The following is a 20,515-nucleotide window of genomic DNA, read 5'->3' on the forward strand; positions in this document are numbered from 1 at the left end:
GTACATACTTACATTCAGCTGTCTGTCCCTTGCCGTCTGGTTCCTGCACTGACTGCTGGCCGTAAAGTGAAAGCAGAGCACAGCCACAGCGGTGAGTCACCGCTGTGTGACTCACCGCTGTGCTGTGCTTTCACTTTCACTTTACGGCCAGCAGTCAGTGCAGGAACCAGACGGCAAGGGACAGACAGCTGAATGTAAGTATGTACTGTTTGTTTTTTTACGCTGGTAACCAGGGTAAACATCGGGTTACTAAGCGCGGCCCTGCGCTTAGTTACCCGATGTTTACCCTGGTTACCGGGGACCTCGGGATCGTTGGTCGCTGGAGAGCTGTCTGTGTGACAGCTCTCCAGCGACCAAACAGCGACGCTGCAGCGATCCGGATCGTTGTCGGTATCGCTGCAGCGTCGCTAAGTGTGACGGTACCTTTAGTGTAAGAAGGGGTTGTCGTAGTAGTGGACAACTGCTTTAAAAATAAATGTTGGAATTGTATGGTGGACATCTGCAATAGATTACATCGATATTTTCTCATGATTATTAACAAGCCTAGTAAAGTCTACAAAACTTCCAATTAGTTTCAATAACAGTATGCAAAATATATTTTAATTTTTCCTACATTTGATTATAGTTAAACCTGAACGCAAAACAAAAAGTTATCACAGAGCTAGTGGTGCGAAATATTTGAATGATGATAGTGATGAGCGAGTATGCTTATTGCTCGGGTTTTCCGGATCTCCGAGTATTTGTAAGTGCTCGGAGATTTAGTTTTTGTTGACGCAGCTGCATTATTTACGGCTGCTAGAGAGCCTGAGTACATGTGGGGGTTGCCTGGTTGCTAGGGAATCCCTACATGTATTCAAGCAGTGTAGCAGCTGTAAATCATTCAGCTGAGGCGACGAAAACTAAATCTCCGAGCACTTACAAATACTCGGAGATCACCCGAGCGTGATCAGGAAAACCCGAGCAACGAGTATACTCGCTCATCACTAATCGATGAACTTCCTGATCCGTGTGTCATCCGTTTTTCTTGTTTAAAAGAAAAAAAATCAAAACTCCTCTTATCAACTGCTCAGTGAAAAATACAGAGCACTTCACTTGAGTGGTATCCATTTGTTTCGCGCTCCTTTTCTTTTGAATGGGCAACGTTGAACTGCAAATTGGATCAAAACAGGACATTTCTAATGTTTTGTTTTACAAATCATTGGTCCAAAAAGAAAATTTATAAGCAAATATGCCCATTTTAATTAATGTTTTTGTGTAATTGAATAAATTACATGATGTGTGAACGAGCCTAAAGTGTAAGCCTTGTAGTTTTGATGTAATTTTTCCTTTTCAGATCTAGGATGGTAAAGAAGGCGCCACATACTGTAGCTATATGAAAGGTTCTTGTGGGACTGTGCAGCTTTGCGTTAGCAGTGTATGTTCTCTGTTTGGAAGGAAAACCACGGAGAACTTTTTCTGTGCTGCCAAAGATGCCATATGAGGAAAAATGAAATCCAGGAGGCGATATGTGGAGAACTGCTGCTTTTATAGTCTCAGGGCAAAACCACATGTGTGGCTATTAAAACCTCAGGTCTCCACACATAGCCCCCAGGCAACGCCGAAAAAGAGCGACTCTCCATGTTTTTCTTCCCCTTGTATATATGCTTGGATCTGCAGCAGCTTTTTTTCTATCGTTCTATGGTGTTGTGGTCCCACCTCCCTGCCACCTGAGCACATCCCTGCACCTATTGTTCTCTTATCCTCTATCCTAGTAAGACCCTATTTTATGCTGTTGTCTTCCAGTTTTCACCTATTGGATTATGTTCTGTGTTTGGCATAGGATCACACCTAACATTTACAGAACACAGATTCATAGGTCTTCATAAGTCTGCAGTAGCTCTATGAATGTGACTGCAGACTTGCGAATCCTCACATCATGCGTGCTATGAGGATTCTCAGCTCTGGGAGCGAGCAGTAAGATATAAGCATACTCCCGGCCACATTCCGACTAGACTGATCCGTTCTCACTCAATGCAAGTCTAGTCGGAATGTGCCCGCGAGTATGGATATCACATACTTGCGGTCACGTGTCCGCTGCTCCCGCCACCGAGAATCCTCAAGCCTGGGCAAACTATTTAAAGAAGTATAAGGAATCCATATGCTATATGAGAATAAGATTAAAAATGTGGTCAGAAACTCGTCAAGTTACTAGATAGTATGTATGAAGGAATAGGACAATAGATATTAATAATGGATCCTTATTTGTTCTTAAATAGTCAAGATTATTTAGCTTCTACGTTTACACAGGCAGTGGGGAACGTTATCATTTTTAAAGTCCATTTTTGCTTGTGGCTGCATTGCCGTCATTTGCCCCAAGTTTATCAAAGTGTGACAGGCTGTTTGATAAATTTGGACACTTTTAAACATAAAACTTCTGTCTTCACCTGTCTTCCCAACTTTTTATTCCACCTACCCCCATTCTTATTGGTGTGATCATTGTGACTTTTTACAATTTATAAATATTTTTTGGCATAGCTAAACGCTCCCGCTTTCTAACCACTTTTAAGAAGTGTTAAAAACTGCCTAAAATAGCAAAATATTGTACTTTTTTTTTATAGTGTGCAACATTTTTGTGCCTTAATTAATACCCCTTCCAGTGCATTTTATTTGTTTTTTTGAGACATATTTTCTAGTCTACATTGATTTTATTCTTTTGAAAATTGCCTAATCTGTATTTGTTTTTTCATTTTGATGGTTAATCCATTACGATTTTTATTTATATTTTTACAATAATTAAATTTAGTCTAATGTAAGATTACTGATACAATTTTGGAAATGTTCATTCTTGCAGTGTTACTGAGTTTCTAGCTGTTTTTTATTGCCTTTGTTTGTTTTGAGTATTTGTCAAGGGTTTGCCAAAATTAGTCTAAGTGTAGGAAATGGTATAAAAATTTTAATTAAGCATTCCTCATCTGTTCAATCCCCCACAATTGTCTTCAAAAAGCATTGACGTTACATGAATTATTCAGGTGACCACTGCAGCCAATATGGCCTAAGCGCTTCGGTGCCTTTCATACCAGTGCAACCGCACATTGATCCATGATTTTTTTCATTTTTTTAACATTTCTGTTTCATTACCCAATGTAGAAGGTGAAGTCTAAAAATTATCACATACATCTGTCCAAAAATTATTTGTTTTTTAACTTTAGCTAAAGATAGTGGAATTTGTTTTCCTTTTTTACGCAATGTGATGGTGTCCAAATAATTTAGAAAAATTAATTATGTGCAGTTTTATTTAACTGCATTGTACATGTTTTGTAAATTATCATTGTAGAGATTTTTTTTAGGTAAGTCTAATAGATTTTTCAGTGCTAGATTTTCAGTGTCCATTATTGATTTTATACCCGTGGTCCCCAACCTGTGGCTCATCAGCTAATGCCGAAATGCTACTCTGATTGTGCTCTAACTGCTACAGGTAAGGGGGTTCTCTAATTTAGGAAATCCATTTTATATGTAAATTTGATTTTACCAGATTTGTTCAAATTTGGAATGGAAATTCGATCTGCATTGAATACATTTGGTGCAAATTGAAGGGGATAAAATAAATCTTATATTCACTTCTCCTCGGCCATACCTCTCCTGCCACTGCGGATCCTCTGTCTTCTCTCTTTTGTCTCATGTTTATCTTCTGTAGTTTTTGCACTTCAGACACTGCCATTCTTCACTTTTCTCCAAGCCATTATTAATGTCAATGATGTGCATCAATGCTCCATGAGACGTTTTTTGAGGTATGGTGCAGAATGGCGGCATCGAAGGTTTGGAAACAGTTAGCGGAGAGAAGAAAGACAAAAAAGCCATGGATCACTTATTTTGGAATCGTAAAAAAATTCAGATTCTGGTGAATCCTAACGTTTGTGGAAATTTACAATAAATTCGATTTGCTATAAATTGATTTTCTCATTTCTAGAGACAACCCATTGTTGTGAATGGACAATGGTGTAATGCCTAATTTTCCTGTTAGAGCGTTACAGAGAAATTATACACAAGATTAAAATTAATCAATGGGGGTATTATCTGAGGCACACTTTGTAATTGCTGACTGTTAGAACATTTTTTATCAAATAAATATTGTCCAAAGCGGAGAACCTCGTAAACTTCTTCTCATTCGCTAAACAGGAGAGTCACGGGTTGGGAACATTGTCCTATACCATTGATGTACCAGGGATTAGTACAATGGCTGAGTATCGGTCATATTGGCCATATCTGAACGCCGATGGCTTTGAGCTGTCATGAATGTTGTCAATTGAAACCATCGTATGAGTGTCACAAAGGTAACAATAAGGATGTTTAATATTCATATATAGCAACTTGTAGACTAAGGTGGGACAACCCCTTTAATATGTCGATGCTGGATAACTTCTATATTGTCATTGCTTTGTAAAGTGGTTATTGAGCCCTAGAAACAATGCAAAAATACAACCTAATTAAACAATGATTGAATATTTTTTAATGTTTTTGTGAAAGTTGCTTTGTTAGAAATATTATGCTTTGTTATTTTCTGGGATTTGAAATATTGTTGGTTTGCTGAATGATGATACCTACCACAACTTTACAAGTCTCCTGTCTATAACTCCAGAGATTTTTTAAAACAAGTGATAAACTCCCTAACTTTTACTGACAAAAACCGACAGATTCCTTAACATCTTGACAAGAAGATGTGTTGATCAAAACTACTTTGTACTTTCGCTATGAATTTGAGATATCGTTGATTAAATTTTGATGGCTACTGGAACTCAAAACTGTGAATAAATTGAATATATTCATGTAATTGAACATTACACCAAATAAAAGCCCTCACTTTATACATAACATAATGTATTTGTTTGGTTTTTGCTTCTATAAATGCCATTTTATACGTTGTAATTTGTCCAAAATTTCCATTGAATGTGGCAATACCCCATATGTGGCTGTACAGTACTAATTAGCCATACGGAGAGACTCAGGAGGAACGGAGCGCTCTTTGCCTCCTGGAGCGCAGATTATCCTAGAACAGTTTGAGTACTCCATATACAGAGCCCCTAATTGCTAGAAGAGCAGAATCTCCCCTCAAGTGACCTCATTTTGGAAACCATACCCCTTGGGGAATTTATCTACAGGTGTAGTGACGATTTTGACTCCATGGGTTTTTTCCAGAAACTAGCAGCAATGAATGTTTCCGAGTGAAAATTGCAAACTGCCGTTGTAGTGACCAGAACGCTGTAGTGACCAGTATGTTGCAAACACCAGTACGTTGCAGTCACCGGTATGTTATGCCCAGCCCGTTCTTCTAGAGGCATGCACCCATAAATTAGGCGGGCTCTCATCGCTTCAGAAATGCCAAACGTGGATGCAATATGTGGTTTAGGCACAATGGGGCTCAGAAGGGAGGGGAACATTTGGATTTTGGAGCTCAATTTCTTTTGGCGGGTGAGGAGCCATTTTCCTTTTCTAGAGCCTTTGTACTACCAGTAGCATGAAAGCCCCTATATTTCTGTTAACAGATGACAGACCTGAGTGGGGACTTGCTTTTTTTGTGGATTGAGTTGAATGTTTTATTGAGAACTTTTTACATAACGTTTTGGAGTTTCCATCTAAATCTCTGAGTGACATGATTCAGATGAAACCCCCGAGGGATCCATTCATTATTATGAGGCATCAGAGTTACTCTGGACTCCACTGTTCAGTGTTGTCCTTCTTTTAAAAGTGCACAAAACTGGCAGACGGCACTTTTATGTAATCCTAAAAAGACAGACACTGCCGGATCACAGATCAGACGGCGTCCACAGCGCCTCCATCTGCCTCATTATAGGGAATCTCCTGCCAGAGGTTCCATATGAATCACGTATTTCAGAGATTTACATGGAAACCCTGGTGCAAGCACTCACCGTAGATCACAGGATAAATGTGCGCTGAGCCTTACTGCTGTTCCTCGTGTGGTATAAGGGATTAGGCGACTTTTTCTTCGGGTTGGTGTGATTACAGCAATACCAGATTTATATCTGGTTTTTATGTTTGGCAGCTGTCACACATTAAAAGGCACTATTTATCACAAAAAATAGTTTTTGAGAGCTATAACTATTCCGTATTTTGGCTCACAGAGTCATGTGAGGGCTTGTCTTTTGCAGGATAAGTTAATGTTTTTATTGGTACCATTTTCGGGCACATGATATTTTTTGATTGTTTTCTATTCTGATTTTTGTGATGGAGAATAAGCAAAAACAGCTATTCAGGAATTTTTTTTTTTGCAGGGGGGTTATTCCATGCATGGTAAAATTGGTAAGGCAGTTTTATTCTTTGGGTCAGTATGATTTCAGCGATACCTCATTTATATCGTTTTTTTAAATTTTGGCAATCACACAATAAAAACTTCTTTAGAAAAAATAATTAGTTTTGCATTGCTTTATTCTGAGAGCTATAACTCTTCTATTTTTCCACTGGTGGAGCTGTATGGCAGCTTGTTTCTTGCGAGACAAGATGGCGTTTTCAGTGGTACCAGGTTTATTTATATCCTTCTTTTTGATCGCATTTTATTCCACTTTTTCTTCGGCAGTATGACGATAAATAAAAAACAAGGCAAAAAGCAATGCTTTATTTTTTGTGGTCTTCAGTAAAGGGGTGAACTAGTGAGACAGTTTTCTAGGTCGGGTCGTTCCGGACACGGCAATACCAAATATGTGTACTTTATATATATATATATATATATATATATATATATATATATATATATATATATATATACAGTGGGGCAAAAAAGTATTTAGTCAGTCAGCAATAGTGCAAGTTCCACCACTTAAAAAGATGAGAGGGGTCTGTAATTTACATCATAGGTAGACCTCAACTATGGGAGACAAACTGAGAAAAAAAAATCCAGAAAATCACATTCTCTGTTTTTTTAACATTTTATTTGCATATTATGGTGGAGAATAAGTATTTGGTCAGAAACAAAATTTCATCTCAATACTTTGTAATATATCATTTGTTGGCAATGACAGAGGTCAAACGTTTTCTGTAAGTCTTCACAAGGTTGCCACACACTGTTGTTGGTATGTTGGCCCATTCCTCCATGCAGATCTCCTCTAGAGCAGTGATGTTTTAGGCTTTTCGCTTGGCAACACGGACTTTCAACTCCCTCCAAAGGTTTTCTATAGGATTGAGATCTGGAGACTGGCTAGGCCACTCCAGGACCTTGAAATGCTTCTTACGAAGCCACTCCTTCGTTGCCCTGGCGGTGTGCTTTGGATCATTGTCATATTGAAAGACCCAGCCACGTTTCATCTTCAATGCCCTTGCTGATGGAAGGAGGTTTGCACTCAAAATCTCATGATACATGGCCCCATTCATTCTTTCATGTACCCGGATCAGTCGTCCTGGCCCCTTTGCAGAGAAACAGCCCCAAAGCATGATGTTTCCACCACCATGCTTTACAGTAGGTATGGTGTTTGATGGATGCAACTCAGTATTCTTTTTCCTCCAAACACGACAAGTTGTGTTTCTACCAAACAGTTCCAGTTTGGTTTCATCAGACCATAAAACATTCTCCCAAAACTCCTCTGGATCATCCAAATGCTCTCTAGAAAACTTCAGATGGGCCCGGACATGTACTGGCTTAAGCAGAGGTACACGTCTGACACTGCAGGATCTGAGTACATGGTGGCATAGTGTGTTACTTATGGTAGGCCTTGTTACATTGGTCCCAGCTCTCTGCAGTTCATTCACTAGGTCCCCCCGCGTGGTTCTGGGATTTTTGCTCACCGCTCTTGTGATCATTCTGACCCCACGGGGTGGGATTTTGCGTGGAGCCCCAGATCGAGGGAGATTATCAGTGGTCTTGTATGTCTTCCATTTTCTAATTATTGCTCCCACTGTTGATTTCTTCACTCCAAGCTGGTTGGCTGTTGCAGATTCAGTCTTCCCAGCCTGGTGCAGGGCTACAATTTTGTTTCTGGTGTCCTTTGACAGCTCTTTGGTCTTCACCATAGTGGAGTTTGGAGTCAGACTGTTTGAGGGTGTGCACAGGTGTCTTTTTATACTGATAACAAGTTTAACCAGGTGCCATTACTACAGGTAATGAGTGGAGGAAAGAGGAGACTCTTAAAGAAGAAGTTACAGGTCTGTGAGAGCCAGAAATCTTGATTGTTTGTTTCTGACCAAATACTTATTTTCCACCATAATATGCAAATAAAATGTTAAAAAAAACAGACAATGTGATTTTCTGGATTTTTTTTTCTCAGTTTGTCTCCCATAGTTGAGGTCTACCTATGATGTAAATTACAGACGCCTCTCATCTTTTTAAGTGGTGGAACTTGCACTATTGCTGACTGACTAAATACTTTTTTGCCCCACTGTATATAAATAATATAACACTGGGAGCGTCACTCTGTCCGAAGCCTTTATAGACTGTGCAGGCGCGACGCTCCTAGCGTTACATTATAGCCAGTGTCAGGAAAAAAAAATGGCGCCGGAAAGCGCGGACTGCCGGGAGCAGGGGGACATTTATGATCTGTAACCCGGACGTGGGGACACCGTGGACATGATTGCGCCCTGATGATGCTGTGGCAGTTCATGCCACAGCAATTTGTTACTTACGCCACCTGATTCCTTTCCGCCGCCATTTTCTTGGTCTTGCTGCCGGAATCGGCGCCTGCGCAGTCCACGCTTTCCAGTGCCATTTTCTTGAAGACACACTGCAGTGTGTCTTCAAGAAAATGGCGCCGGAAAGCATGGACTGCGCAGGCGCCGATTCCGGCAGCAGGAGGACCAAGAAAATGGCGGCAGAAAGGAATCAGGTAGCGTGTGCACAGGATCCGCACATGACAGGATGGGGACGCAGGATGGAGCAGCACATGACAGGATGGGGACGCAGGATGGAGCAGCACATGACAGGATGGGGACACAGGATGGAGCAGCTCATGACAGAATGGGGACGCAGGATGGGTGCAGCACATGACAGGATGGGGACGCAGGATGGGTGCAGCACATGACAGGATGGGGGCGCAGGATGGAGCAGCTCATGACAGGATGGGGACGCAGGATGGAGCAGCACATGACAGGATGGGGACGCAGGATGGAGCAGCACATGACAGGATGGGGACACAGGATGGAGCAGCTCATGACAGAATGGGGACGCAGGATGGGTGCAGCACATGACAGGATGGGGACGCAGGATGGAGCAGCACATGACAGGATGGGGGCGCAGGATGGAGCAGCTCATGACAGGATGGGGATGCAGGATGGAGCAGCACATGACAGGATGGGGACGCAGGATGGAGCAGCACATGACAGGATGGAGACCATATACCAATATAAATGCTCGCCACCCGGGCATAGAACGAGTTCAATAGCTAGTATATATATATATATATATATATATATATATATATATATATATACAAATATTTATAGATACAATATCTTTTGATTTTTCATTATTTTTGATTTTTTTTTAAAGTATCTTTACAATTATTTACCTCTTTTTTTTTTTTTTTAACCGTCTTACTTTGTCCCACTATGGGACTATCATTTTTTGCAGGCTGATTGCTTGTACACAGCATGAGTATGTACAGCATGGGGATGTGGCAGCATCCCCATGTTGTATAAACTATCAATGGCAGAGAAAGTTGCAATTTTCCTAGCTCTGGTGACCCAGATGTCATCATGACGACATCGGGTCACCATGGCAAAGATCGGGACCCTGCATCAGGACACTGTGGGGTCTCTGATCCAAAGGCATAGAGATTGTCATCTCTCTGCCAGATCCCGTAGTGCTGCGATCGCGTTCAATTATTTATTATTATTTATTATTATAGCGCCATTTATTCCATGGTGCTTTACTTGTCAGGAGGGGTATACATAATAAAAAACAGGTACAATAATCTTAATGAAAACAAGTCACGACTGGTACAGGAGGAGAGAGGACCCTGCCCGCGAGGGCTCACAATCTACAAGGGATGGGTGAGGATACAATAGGTGAGGGCAGAGCTGGTCATCTAGCGATTCAATCACAGCATTTAGGGGGTTAAAGTGCCGGGAGTGGTGACACCCGGGGGCTATTACCCGCGCACAGCCCGTGTGAGCGGGCAATCGCAATGATGTAATAATCCGTCCTAGGTCAGATAAACCCAGGGCATATGGACGGGTTATTGCGTCTGATTTCAGAAAGGGGTTAATCTCTGTTTATCTTAGACCACCATGGTGACTTCTCCAGACCTTTGCTGGGCTTACTGCTGAGACATATTTGGCTCCTCACCTCTGTAGCCATGCCCAGGTTCAACAGCAATGCAGATAAATCCACACTCCAATCCCCCAAAATATTTCACACCATAGATGAGATCCATAAATAAATTGAAACCCAAGAGCATACACATAAATAAATCCAGTCTAGGGATGAGCAGATTGATTGGCAAAGGATCGAGTTATTGTCGAGTTTCATGAGAAATTGATAAGAATCAATTTGCAGAAATAAAAACCCTTGGCTGGCACCATTTCCCACAATGCTGAAGCAACAGAGAGTAGGCTAATGTGTTTTTGTGTTGCCGCACGGGCCTCCCCATAATGCCCTGCTGCTATGACATCTTACAGATTGTCACACCTTGTACAGTGTGGGGTCAGTAACTGGGCCATCACAGATTAGCGGTTTCCAGTGTTTATGTATTATGGCCAGCAAGGGTCCTTTCTCTCCCTTAGAGTATAAGCTCTGTTTGTCAGTGGGGATCCTTTCTCTTCTGTAGAGTGTAAGCTCTTATGGTCAGCTGGGTCCTCTTTCTCCTTTAGTGTAAGCCCTTATGGTGAGCGGGGTCCTCTCTCTTCTGTTGCTTCTGCAGAATGTGAGCTCCTATGGTCAACGGGGTCCTCTTTCTCTTTTGTAGTCTAAACTCTTATGGTCAACGGGGTTTTCTCTCTCCAGTAGAGTGTAAGCTCTTATGATCAGCAGAGTACTTTCTTTCTCATGTAGAGTGTAAGCTCTACAGGCAGGGCTGTCATTAGGGCATTACTACCCTTACTGGTGTTTGGAGACCGGTGAGTAGAAGCAAAGAGAAAGGGCCAGGACGGCGCCTTAGTAATTGCATCATCGCGCAGGTGATATATAGAAAAAATATAATGCCAAATAGGATCTCAACTATAATATCATAAACTATCCTAAAATTGTAAATCTTTATTAATTGAACCTACACGTTGGTTCACACCACAGAACGGACAAAAATGACAAAAACTAAAAAATGTGCTCAGAAAACCAACACTAAGTTTAAAAATGGGGTATACTACGTATCCCTAGTGAGTACTGCACTCACAACCTGCCTAACTGTGGAGGTTGGCACCCTACAGGGAAACGTTCTGGCGCCCCCACTCCGCGGCGGCTGTCCCTGGATGTCCTGATGTACCCTATGATAGCCACGGGGCACCCACTACCCACAGCCTAGGGCCCACTGCAGGCTAGACAGAGATACTCCTGCACTAAAGGAATACTAAATCCCCATAAATAAAAACAAATGTAAAGAACACATAAGGCAAACAGATATTGACGTACTATTAGGGAGTCCTTTTTGGGGCACAGTCTTTTATAGGTTCATTACACCAGTCATGGCAAGTCCCACCAACTATGGCTGAACCAATTGAACAGTGTCACCCAGGAATGCACAAATGTGCGACCACATGTACCAATACCATAATTCAAACACTTGTCTCCCTCTGTACGTAGTTTGCCACAGACCACAGCGCCTCTACGCGTTTCGCCCTCTGCAGGCTCCTCAGGAGGCAAGATTCATTGATGCAGTGTGTCCTGATGCGGTGTCATGGCTAACCAGCCCTCAAGTCCCATGCTTTTTAAACCCCCCCCTGCCGCAGTCACCGCAAACCATATGCCCAACCCCCTACCTGTGCGTTTACGGTGAGTATGATCCGACCGCGCATGCTCCCGCTGACCCGCAGAGGACTCCACTAACGCCGATGTGGCGTCCGGGTCCCCGCTGTCGTTTCATTTCCGGTGCATGTACTGAGCAGCTCGCGCTACTTCCGGGTCACTTCTCTGTTGTGAATTCTGTTGTCGGGCTCCCTCCTGTGGTCATGAATGGTACTTCGGCTGGTTCTGTCCATGGACTTCCTCTGGTGAGTGTTTCTGAGTTTCACAGGTGACAAGGTTAATTCGTTAGCTGCTGCTCTATTTAACTCCACTTAGATCTTTGCTCCATGCCACCTGTCAATGTTCCAGTATTGGTCTGTTCACTCCTGGATCGTTCTTGTGACCTGTCTTCCCATCAGAAGCTAAGTTCCAGCTTGTATTTCTTTGGTTTGCTATTTTTCTGTCCAGCTTGCTATTTAATTTGTTGTCTTGCTTGCTGGAAGCTCTGGGACGCAGAGGGAGCGCCTCCGCACCGTGAGTCGGTGCAAAGGGTCTTTTTTGCGCTCTCTGCGTGGTCTTTCTGTAGGTTTTTGTGCTGACCGCAAAGTAACCTTTCCTATCCTCGGTCTGTTCAGTAAGTCGGGCCTCACTTTGCTAAATCTATTTCATCTCTGTGTTTGTATTTTCATCTTTACTCACAGTCATTATATGTGGGGGGCTGCCTTTTCCTTTGGGGAATTTCTCTGAGGCAAGGTAGGCTTTATTTTTCTATCTTCAGGGCTAGCTAGTTTCTTAGGCTGTGCCGAGTTGCATAGGGAGCGTTAGGCGCAATCCACGGCTATTTCTAGTGTGTTTGATAGGTTTAGGGATTGCGGTCAGCAGAGTTCCCACGTCTCGGAGCTCGTCCTTATTATCAGTAACTATCAGGTCATTCCGTGTGCTCTTAACCACCAGGTCCATTATTGTCCTGACCACCAGGTCATAACACTTCTCATGTGCGCAGACTGCGCATACTCCAGATTTCCAGCTTGAAGTATGGGATCCAGCAGTGGTGCCCGCAGCTGCGCACATCCCCCGGTATATACTGCGCCTGCACACCTCCTGCACATACACCGTAGCGGTGAGTTGGTGCATTACAATCTTTTTACTTTCCCCTATGGGATATTGGGGCCGGACCTCATTTTGAACAGAGTATTTATCTCCCCCTTATTTCATAGATACTTTTATGTCCGAAAATTCCAACCAAAGCACACCGCTGTAAATCATTAGCGCATGCGCATGGCTATCATTAACCAGACATCTCCTCCTTATGCAGGGGGACCTCACAGCCTCTTTTCCCATTACAGCTTGCATTTGTGATGACCTGATACACATCATCACATAACTCCATGGCTGATAGGTGGCACTCGCAGTATCTCCCTGATAGTAGTGCTGATGAACACCCATTTTGATGCCCCAAACCGGGTGTATCTGCCCGCAGGAGGCATAGTGATGTGATTAGAGGGTTATGCGGATTTATTGTCGGCAGTGGGGAAGCGGAGTATTGATACATATACAAATATTGCACACTGATCTGTACAGCTCCCCTATTGCAGCGGGTGGCTACAACCAAAAGTTAGAAGCATGCACGGCTTTGAGGTTATGACCACTCACTAATTCTCCTAATTTGACTAGACTACAAAAAACAGGCATACGAGAGTTGATCATTCAGCCCTTTAGGTTCAAGGCTCCCCATTCTAAATATCCATTCGCACTCCCTCCTTAAAATGGTCTTATCTGCATCACCCCCTCTGGGGTTAATGTTTACCACTTCAATGATAGTAAAGTTTACACTTTTTATATCTCCTCCATGATGGGTTTGTACATGCTTTGCTAATGGGGTGTCCCGGTTATTTCTGATTTCCCCAATATGCTCCCCCACTCTTCTCCTAAATTCCCTTTTTGTTTTGCCTATATAATCTTTCGGGCATGAGCATATCGCCATATATACTACCCCTGTAGTTTTACAGTTGGAGAAGTTTCGCTGATAGTATACTCTCCGTGTGGCCGAGCTACGGAATGATTTCCCTGGTTCCATCCATCTACACATGCTACAGTTACCGCATTTGAAAAAGCCGCATGGCTTTCTGTCTAGCCAAGTGCCACTTGGTTCTGGCCTTCTGTATTGACTATGTACAAGCATATCTCTGAGCGACTTTCCTTTCCTGAAAGTGATGCTGGGGTATTCTCCCACCACCTCACTCAGTTCGGGATCCAGTCTAATGATGTCCCAGTGTTTAAGCAATATTTTTCGGATCTCTTGATGCCTTATATCAAACGTACCAATTATCCTAATGTCCTCCTTTCCTTCCTCATTTCCCCCATTATTTTGTAGAAGTTTTTGTCCGTTTTTTTAGCATGCTCAAAAGCAGTATCAAGTACATGCTTCGGGTATCACTTTTCTCTGAATCTCCTGTACATATCCCCTGCTTGCCTGTCAAAGAGATCATTTCTGGAACAGTTCCTTTTTAGCCTCAGGAACTGTCCTTTGTGTATTCCTCTTTTCAGGGAGGCCGGATGATGGCTTTGCCAGTGCAGGAGACTATTAGTGCTGTTCGGCTTCCGGTATATACTCGTGGATATGCCGCCTCTATCCTCTTCTGATGGTAACATCCAGGAATGCCAGCTCCCGTTTTTGAATCTCTGATGTAAATCTGAGACCTAGATCATTATGATTCAGGTCCCCTAGGAAGTCCCCAAATGTTTCTCTTGTCCCCGTCCATATTAGAAACACGTCGTCTATGAACCTATATCAAACTAGAATAGAGTCCTGCCACCAGCCAGATTTACCCCTGAATACCACCGTTTCCTCCCACCAGCTCAGGAACAAATTTGCATACGATGGGGCACAGGGACTCCCCATCGCAGTGCCCCTGAGCTGGTGGTAGTGTTTTCCATCAAACGTGAAGGTGTTATGGGTGAGCGTGAATTCTAGAAGGGATAGTATAAATGTATTGTGCTCTCTGCACGCCACCGACCTTTGTTGTAGGTAAAATTATACCCCTCTAATCCCTGCCTCGTGTGGTATGCTGCTATATAGGGCCTCTATATCAATAGATGCCAACCAGTACTCCTCCTCCAGGTGTATTCCCTCTAATTTCAATAGCAGATCTGCCGTGTCTCTTAGGTATGACGGAGTGGCCACTACAAAGGGACGTAGAATTTGATCCACATAGATTCCACAGTTCTGTAATAGGGAGTTAACTCCCGACACTATGGATTGTCCCTTTAGTGGATTCAGCCCCTTATGAATCTTAGGAAGTGCATAAAAAGTGGCCGTGAGTGGATACTTGGGTAACAAAAAGTCATACTCCTGTTTAGAGATAAGATCCTGGGAGAGGGCCCCTTCTAGTAATATTCTCAATTCTTCCCCAAAGGTCCCCAATTGGCTACGATATAGGATCTCATATGTTTCTCTGTCACTCAAAATGGACTGACACATTGAATGATACTCGGTATGGTTTAGAATGACCAGATTTCCCCCCTTGTCTGAGGGTTTAATTATTATCTGTTCATTCCTTTTGAGGGTATCCAGGGCCAGACATTCATCCTCTGACATGTTACCACTTTTTTCCACTCCAGATTGTTTAGTTTTCTAAGGTCCCTTTCCACCAGTAATGCAAAAATATTGATATTACTAGTATTGCCCTGCGGTGGCATCCTAGTACTTTTGCTTTTCAAGGATGTGAATGGACCTTTTCCATCTTGTGGGACTCTGTCATTTTCTCTAAGGAGATCTCTAAGCGCCTGGTACCCCTCTATATCCTCATGATCGAGGCCATATTGATGGCGCAGGTGCCAACATATACGCACGCCGCTGACTACCAGAAGTGGAGCTGCAGTGGATTGTATGATAGATAAGTTTTTTTTTTAATAAAATGAATTAAATGGGTGTGGGGAGCAAAAGATGATGTATTGACGGTGGGGGATGGGGTACAGTCAGCAAGTGATGTATAGAGGGTGGGGGAAAGGGAACAGCCAGTAAATGATGATGTATTGAGAGTGGCGGAGAGAAAATGGTGAATTCACGGTGCAGGGTGAGGGAAAGCTAATGATGAATTGAAGGTGGGAGGTTGGGAGAGCAAATGGTGAATTGAGGGTAAGGGATAGTCAGCAAATGATAATTAGGTGAGGGTGTCGATAGAAAAGGATAAATTGAGTATGGGGGACGAGGGAAAGCAAATGATGAATTTAAGGTAGTTATAGCAAATGTTGAATTGAGGGTGGGGCATAGGGGACAGAAAATGATGAATTGAGGGTGAGGGGAAGGGACAGCAAACAATGATGAATTGAGGGTGGTGGCCAGAGTCAGTCAGCAAATGATGTATTGAGAGTGGGGGTGTGGGGGAGAGCAAATAATGAATTGCAGGTGGGGTGTGGGGGTAGCAAACAATGATGAATTGAGGATGGTGGAGAGTAAATGATCATGAATTGTGCGTTGGGGAGAGTAAATAATGAATTGAGGGTGGGGAAGAGTAAAGGATTATGTATTGAAGATGAAGGAGGGAAAATGATGCTGTACTGAGAGTGTGAGAGAGCAAATGATTATGAATTGAGACTGGGGGGTGGGGAAGTGCAAATGAGGATGATTTAAGGGTAGCGTGTAGGGGAGAGCAAATTATGATTTAAGGGTTGGGGAGAGCAAATAGTGATGAATTAAGGGTGGGGGAAAGGAAATTATGATGAATTGAAGATGGAGGAGAGTAAATGAAGAATTGAGGGGGGTCTTGTTACTGTGCAGGCACTATGTCACTTTTTTCTTCATCTGACAGTGTAGAAGTTGGGGAAAAGTAGGGGATGTGCTCTGGAAGCAGTGCTCTAGATAACTCTGTTATTTTCTGCAGAGATGAGTCCTGGCTAGAAGAAGTGATGGCGGTCTGTGCTGGATGAAGAAACAGTGCTCTAGACAACTGTTATTTTCTGCAGAAATGAGTCATGGCTAGAAGAAGTGATGGCAGTCTGGTTGAATGAAAAAGAAAAGTGAAGATGAAGAACTTCAAGTAGAGGCATCAATGGTGAGTCAATGAGTTACCTGTACACTGACACTATACACTGTATATTATGTACAGAGCTACTGTGTATAATGTCACTGGTGAGTCCCTGTATTACTTGTACACTGACAGTATACAGAGCTCCTTTGTGTCACTGGTGAGTCACTATTACTTGTACACTATACATTATATACCGAGCTCCTGTTTATATTGACACTGGTGATCACTGTATTACCCGTACACTGATACTATATACAGAGCTCATTTGTATAATGTCACCGGTGATCACTGTATTACATGTACACTGACACTATATACAGAGCTGCTGTGTATAATGTCACCAGCGATCATTGTATTACCTCTACACTAAATACAGAGCTCCTGTATATATTATCACTAGTAAGTTCCTGTATTACCTGTTCACTATATACTATATACAGAGCTCCTGAATATAATCTCACTGGTGATCACTGTATTACCTGTACACTAACACTATATAGAGAGCTCCTGTGTATAATGTCACTAGTGATCCCTGTATTACCTGTACACTGACAATATACACTCTATACTATGTACAGAGCCCCTGTGTATAATAGCACTTATGGCAATATTAGCATTGTGGTTTTTTTTATTAATGATCAGTATTGTAGTATTCGGCCCCTATGTGGTGGTAATATGTGCTCTGGTCATGGTGTGGCTGTATTTGTTCCTTGTATGTGGTATTATTTGGTAACTATGTGGTGTAATATGTGGTCTGGTCTTGGTGTGGTGGTATTTGTCCTCTATATGGGGTATTATTCGGTCACTTTGTGGTGGTAATATGTGGTCCAGCCATGGTGTGATGGTATTTGTCCCTTGTATGTATTATTTAGTTACTATGTGGTGGTAATATGTGGTCTCGTCATGGTGTGGTGTTATTTGTCCCTTATGGTATTTTTTGGTCACTATGTGGTGGTAATATGTGGTCTCGTCATGGTGTGATGGTATTGGTCCATTGTATGTGATATTATTGGTGATTTTAAAAAATGTATGTGACACATTCCCTTAAAGAAAAATAAATGAGAATGTACCTAAAAAGAGTATTGGATATTTTAAGAAATGTTTAATAGCTAAGAGTAGAGTTGGGCCCCATCCAAAAGAGTCTACCTTACCATAGTGGCGGCTTAATAAATAATTCAGCCAAAACAAAAGCTGATGGCTATGTATGTGATATGGTGTTTGATGAGAACTGCTATAATGTGTTATTGGTGAGTTCATGGTGCATAAGTGGAGTTATTCCAAGAGTGGGTGGTGGGCCTGTGGAAGGTTTGAGAAGTAGAGGTGAAGCTGAGGTGGTGCCTGAGCGGATTCTAAAGAGGGTCTGAAATTTTGCCAGTACAAGGTCCTGAAATTTCTTGTGGCAGCCCTGTCTACAGGAGAGAGGTCCACTCTCTTTTTCTCTTCCTCCGCACATGCATTTTTCAAAAAAAATCTTTCTTTCCAGTATTGTGATTAGCGCAAATTCATTCACCTCAAATTCAATTTTTTGTGAAAATTCAGCGAAGTCAGCAAATTTGAATTTTGAAAGGTCCACTCATGTCTAGTCCAGGGTCAACCCCAGAATACAAATTCAGGAATAAATGCAGAATGTAGACCAGTAACTCTTAATACAGAACACCAGAACCCTTTAAAGTGAAGAGTTTGTCAAGTCTTGGAAAGAATGTCTGCAGTCACTCTACATGACTACAGACTGCCGAATTGGGACATCGTTTGGTGCGCACTCTGTCATGATTATTCCATATTCCTGTTGCGAGCAGACGATCACATGTAACTTGTGGTCACGTTCCGATTAGATTCTCTTCTGCGTCTTTCATTTCTCTTAAGTGAAATTGCATACATGCAGTCACGTGACAGCCCACTCGCATCAGGAATACTGGAGAATTATGACAGCATGCACACAGTACGTCATAATTTGATAGCCTGGACAACTCCTTCATTGCAGACCCCACACTAGACCCCCAACATGCATTTCCTAGACACTGTAAATTAGACTTTACCCCCTAAATAATTGTAGACTATCCCGTAATATTATACATAAACCAGACCCTGTAACTGAATACAGCCTTCAAATTCCATAAACTAATACAGACCCCAAACCAGAATCCCAAAACTGCAAACCCCAAACCAGAATCCCAAAACTGCAAACCCCAAACCAGAATCCCAAAACTACAAACCCCAAACCAGAATCCCAAAACTGCAAACCCCAAACCAGAATCCCAAAACTGCAAACCCCAAACCAGAATCCCAAAACTGCAAACCCCAAACCAGAATCCCAAAACTGCAAACCCCAAACCAGAGTCCCAAAACTGCAAACCCCAAACCAGAATCCCAAAACTGCAAACCCCAAACCAGAGTCCCGAAACTGCAGACCCCAAACCAGAATCCCGAAACTGCAGACCCCAAACCAGAATCCCAAAACTGCAAACCCCAAACCAGAATCCCGAAACTGCAGACCCCAAACCAGAATCCCGAAACTGCAGACCCCAAACCAGAATCCCAAAACTGCAAACCCCAAACCAGAATCCTAAAACTGCAAACCCCAAACCAGAATCCCAAAACTGCAAACCCCAAACCAGAATCCCAAAACTGCAAACCCCAAACCAGAATCCCAAAACTGCAAACCCCAAACCAGAGTCCCGAAACTGCAGACCCCAAACCAGAATCCCGAAACTGCAGACCCCAAACCAGAATCCCGAAACTGCAGACCCCAAACCAGAATCCAAAAACTACAAACCCCAAACCAGAATCCAAAAACTACAGACCCCAAACCAGAATCCTAAAACTGCAAACCCCAAACCAGAATCCCAAAACTGCAAACCCCAAACCAGAATCCCAAAACTGCAAACCCCAAACCAGAATCCCAAAACTGCAAACCCCAAACCAGAATCCCAAAACTGCAAACCCCAAACCAGAATCCCAAAACTGCAAACCCCAAACCAGAATCCAAAAACTACAGACCCCAAACCAGAATCCTAAAACTGCAAACCCCAAACCAGAATCCCAAAACTGCAAACCCCAAACCAGAATCCCAAAACTGCAAACCCCAAACCAGAATCCCAAAACTGCAAACCCCAAACCAGAATCCCAAAACTGCAAACCCCAAACCAGAATCCCAAAACTACAAACCCCAAACCAGAATCCCAAAACTGCAAACCCCAAACCAGAATCCCAAAACTACAAACCCCAAACCAGAATCCCAAAACTGCAAACCCCAAACCAGAATCCCAAAACTACAAACCCCAAACCAGAATCCCGAAACTGCAGACCCCAAACCAGAATCCCAAAACTACAAACCCCAAACCAGAATCCCAAAACTGCAAACCCCAAACCAGAATCCCAAAACTACAAACCCCAAACCAGAATCCCAAAACTGCAGACCCCAAACCAGAATCCAAAAACTACAGACCCCAAACCAGAATCCCAAAACTGCAAACCCCAAACCAGAATCCCAAAACTACAAACCCCAAACCAGAATCCCAAAACTGCAAACCCCAAACCAGAATCCCAAAACTACAAACCCCAAACCAGAATCCCGAAACTGCAGACCCCAAACCAGAATCCAAAAACTACAGACCCCAAACCAGAATCCCAA

At 42.7% G+C, this 20,515-nt stretch overlaps 1 protein-coding gene across 1 annotated transcript; it reads left to right on the plus strand.

Moving 5' to 3' along the window:
* Positions 1-16,860: 16,860 nt before the first annotated feature.
* LOC138671773 (uncharacterized) lies at positions 16,861-19,899 on the plus strand. The gene is made up of 2 exons (XM_069759921.1): positions 16,861-16,908; positions 19,192-19,899. The coding sequence occupies exons 1-2, from the start codon at positions 16,861-16,863 to the stop codon at positions 19,897-19,899; spliced, it is 756 nt and encodes a 251-aa protein (XP_069616022.1).
* The last annotated feature ends 616 nt before the right edge of the window (positions 19,900-20,515 follow it).

Source organism: Ranitomeya imitator, chromosome 3 (genome assembly GCF_032444005.1).
Source record: "Ranitomeya imitator isolate aRanImi1 chromosome 3, aRanImi1.pri, whole genome shotgun sequence".
Lineage (NCBI taxonomy): Eukaryota > Metazoa > Chordata > Amphibia > Anura > Dendrobatidae > Ranitomeya > Ranitomeya imitator.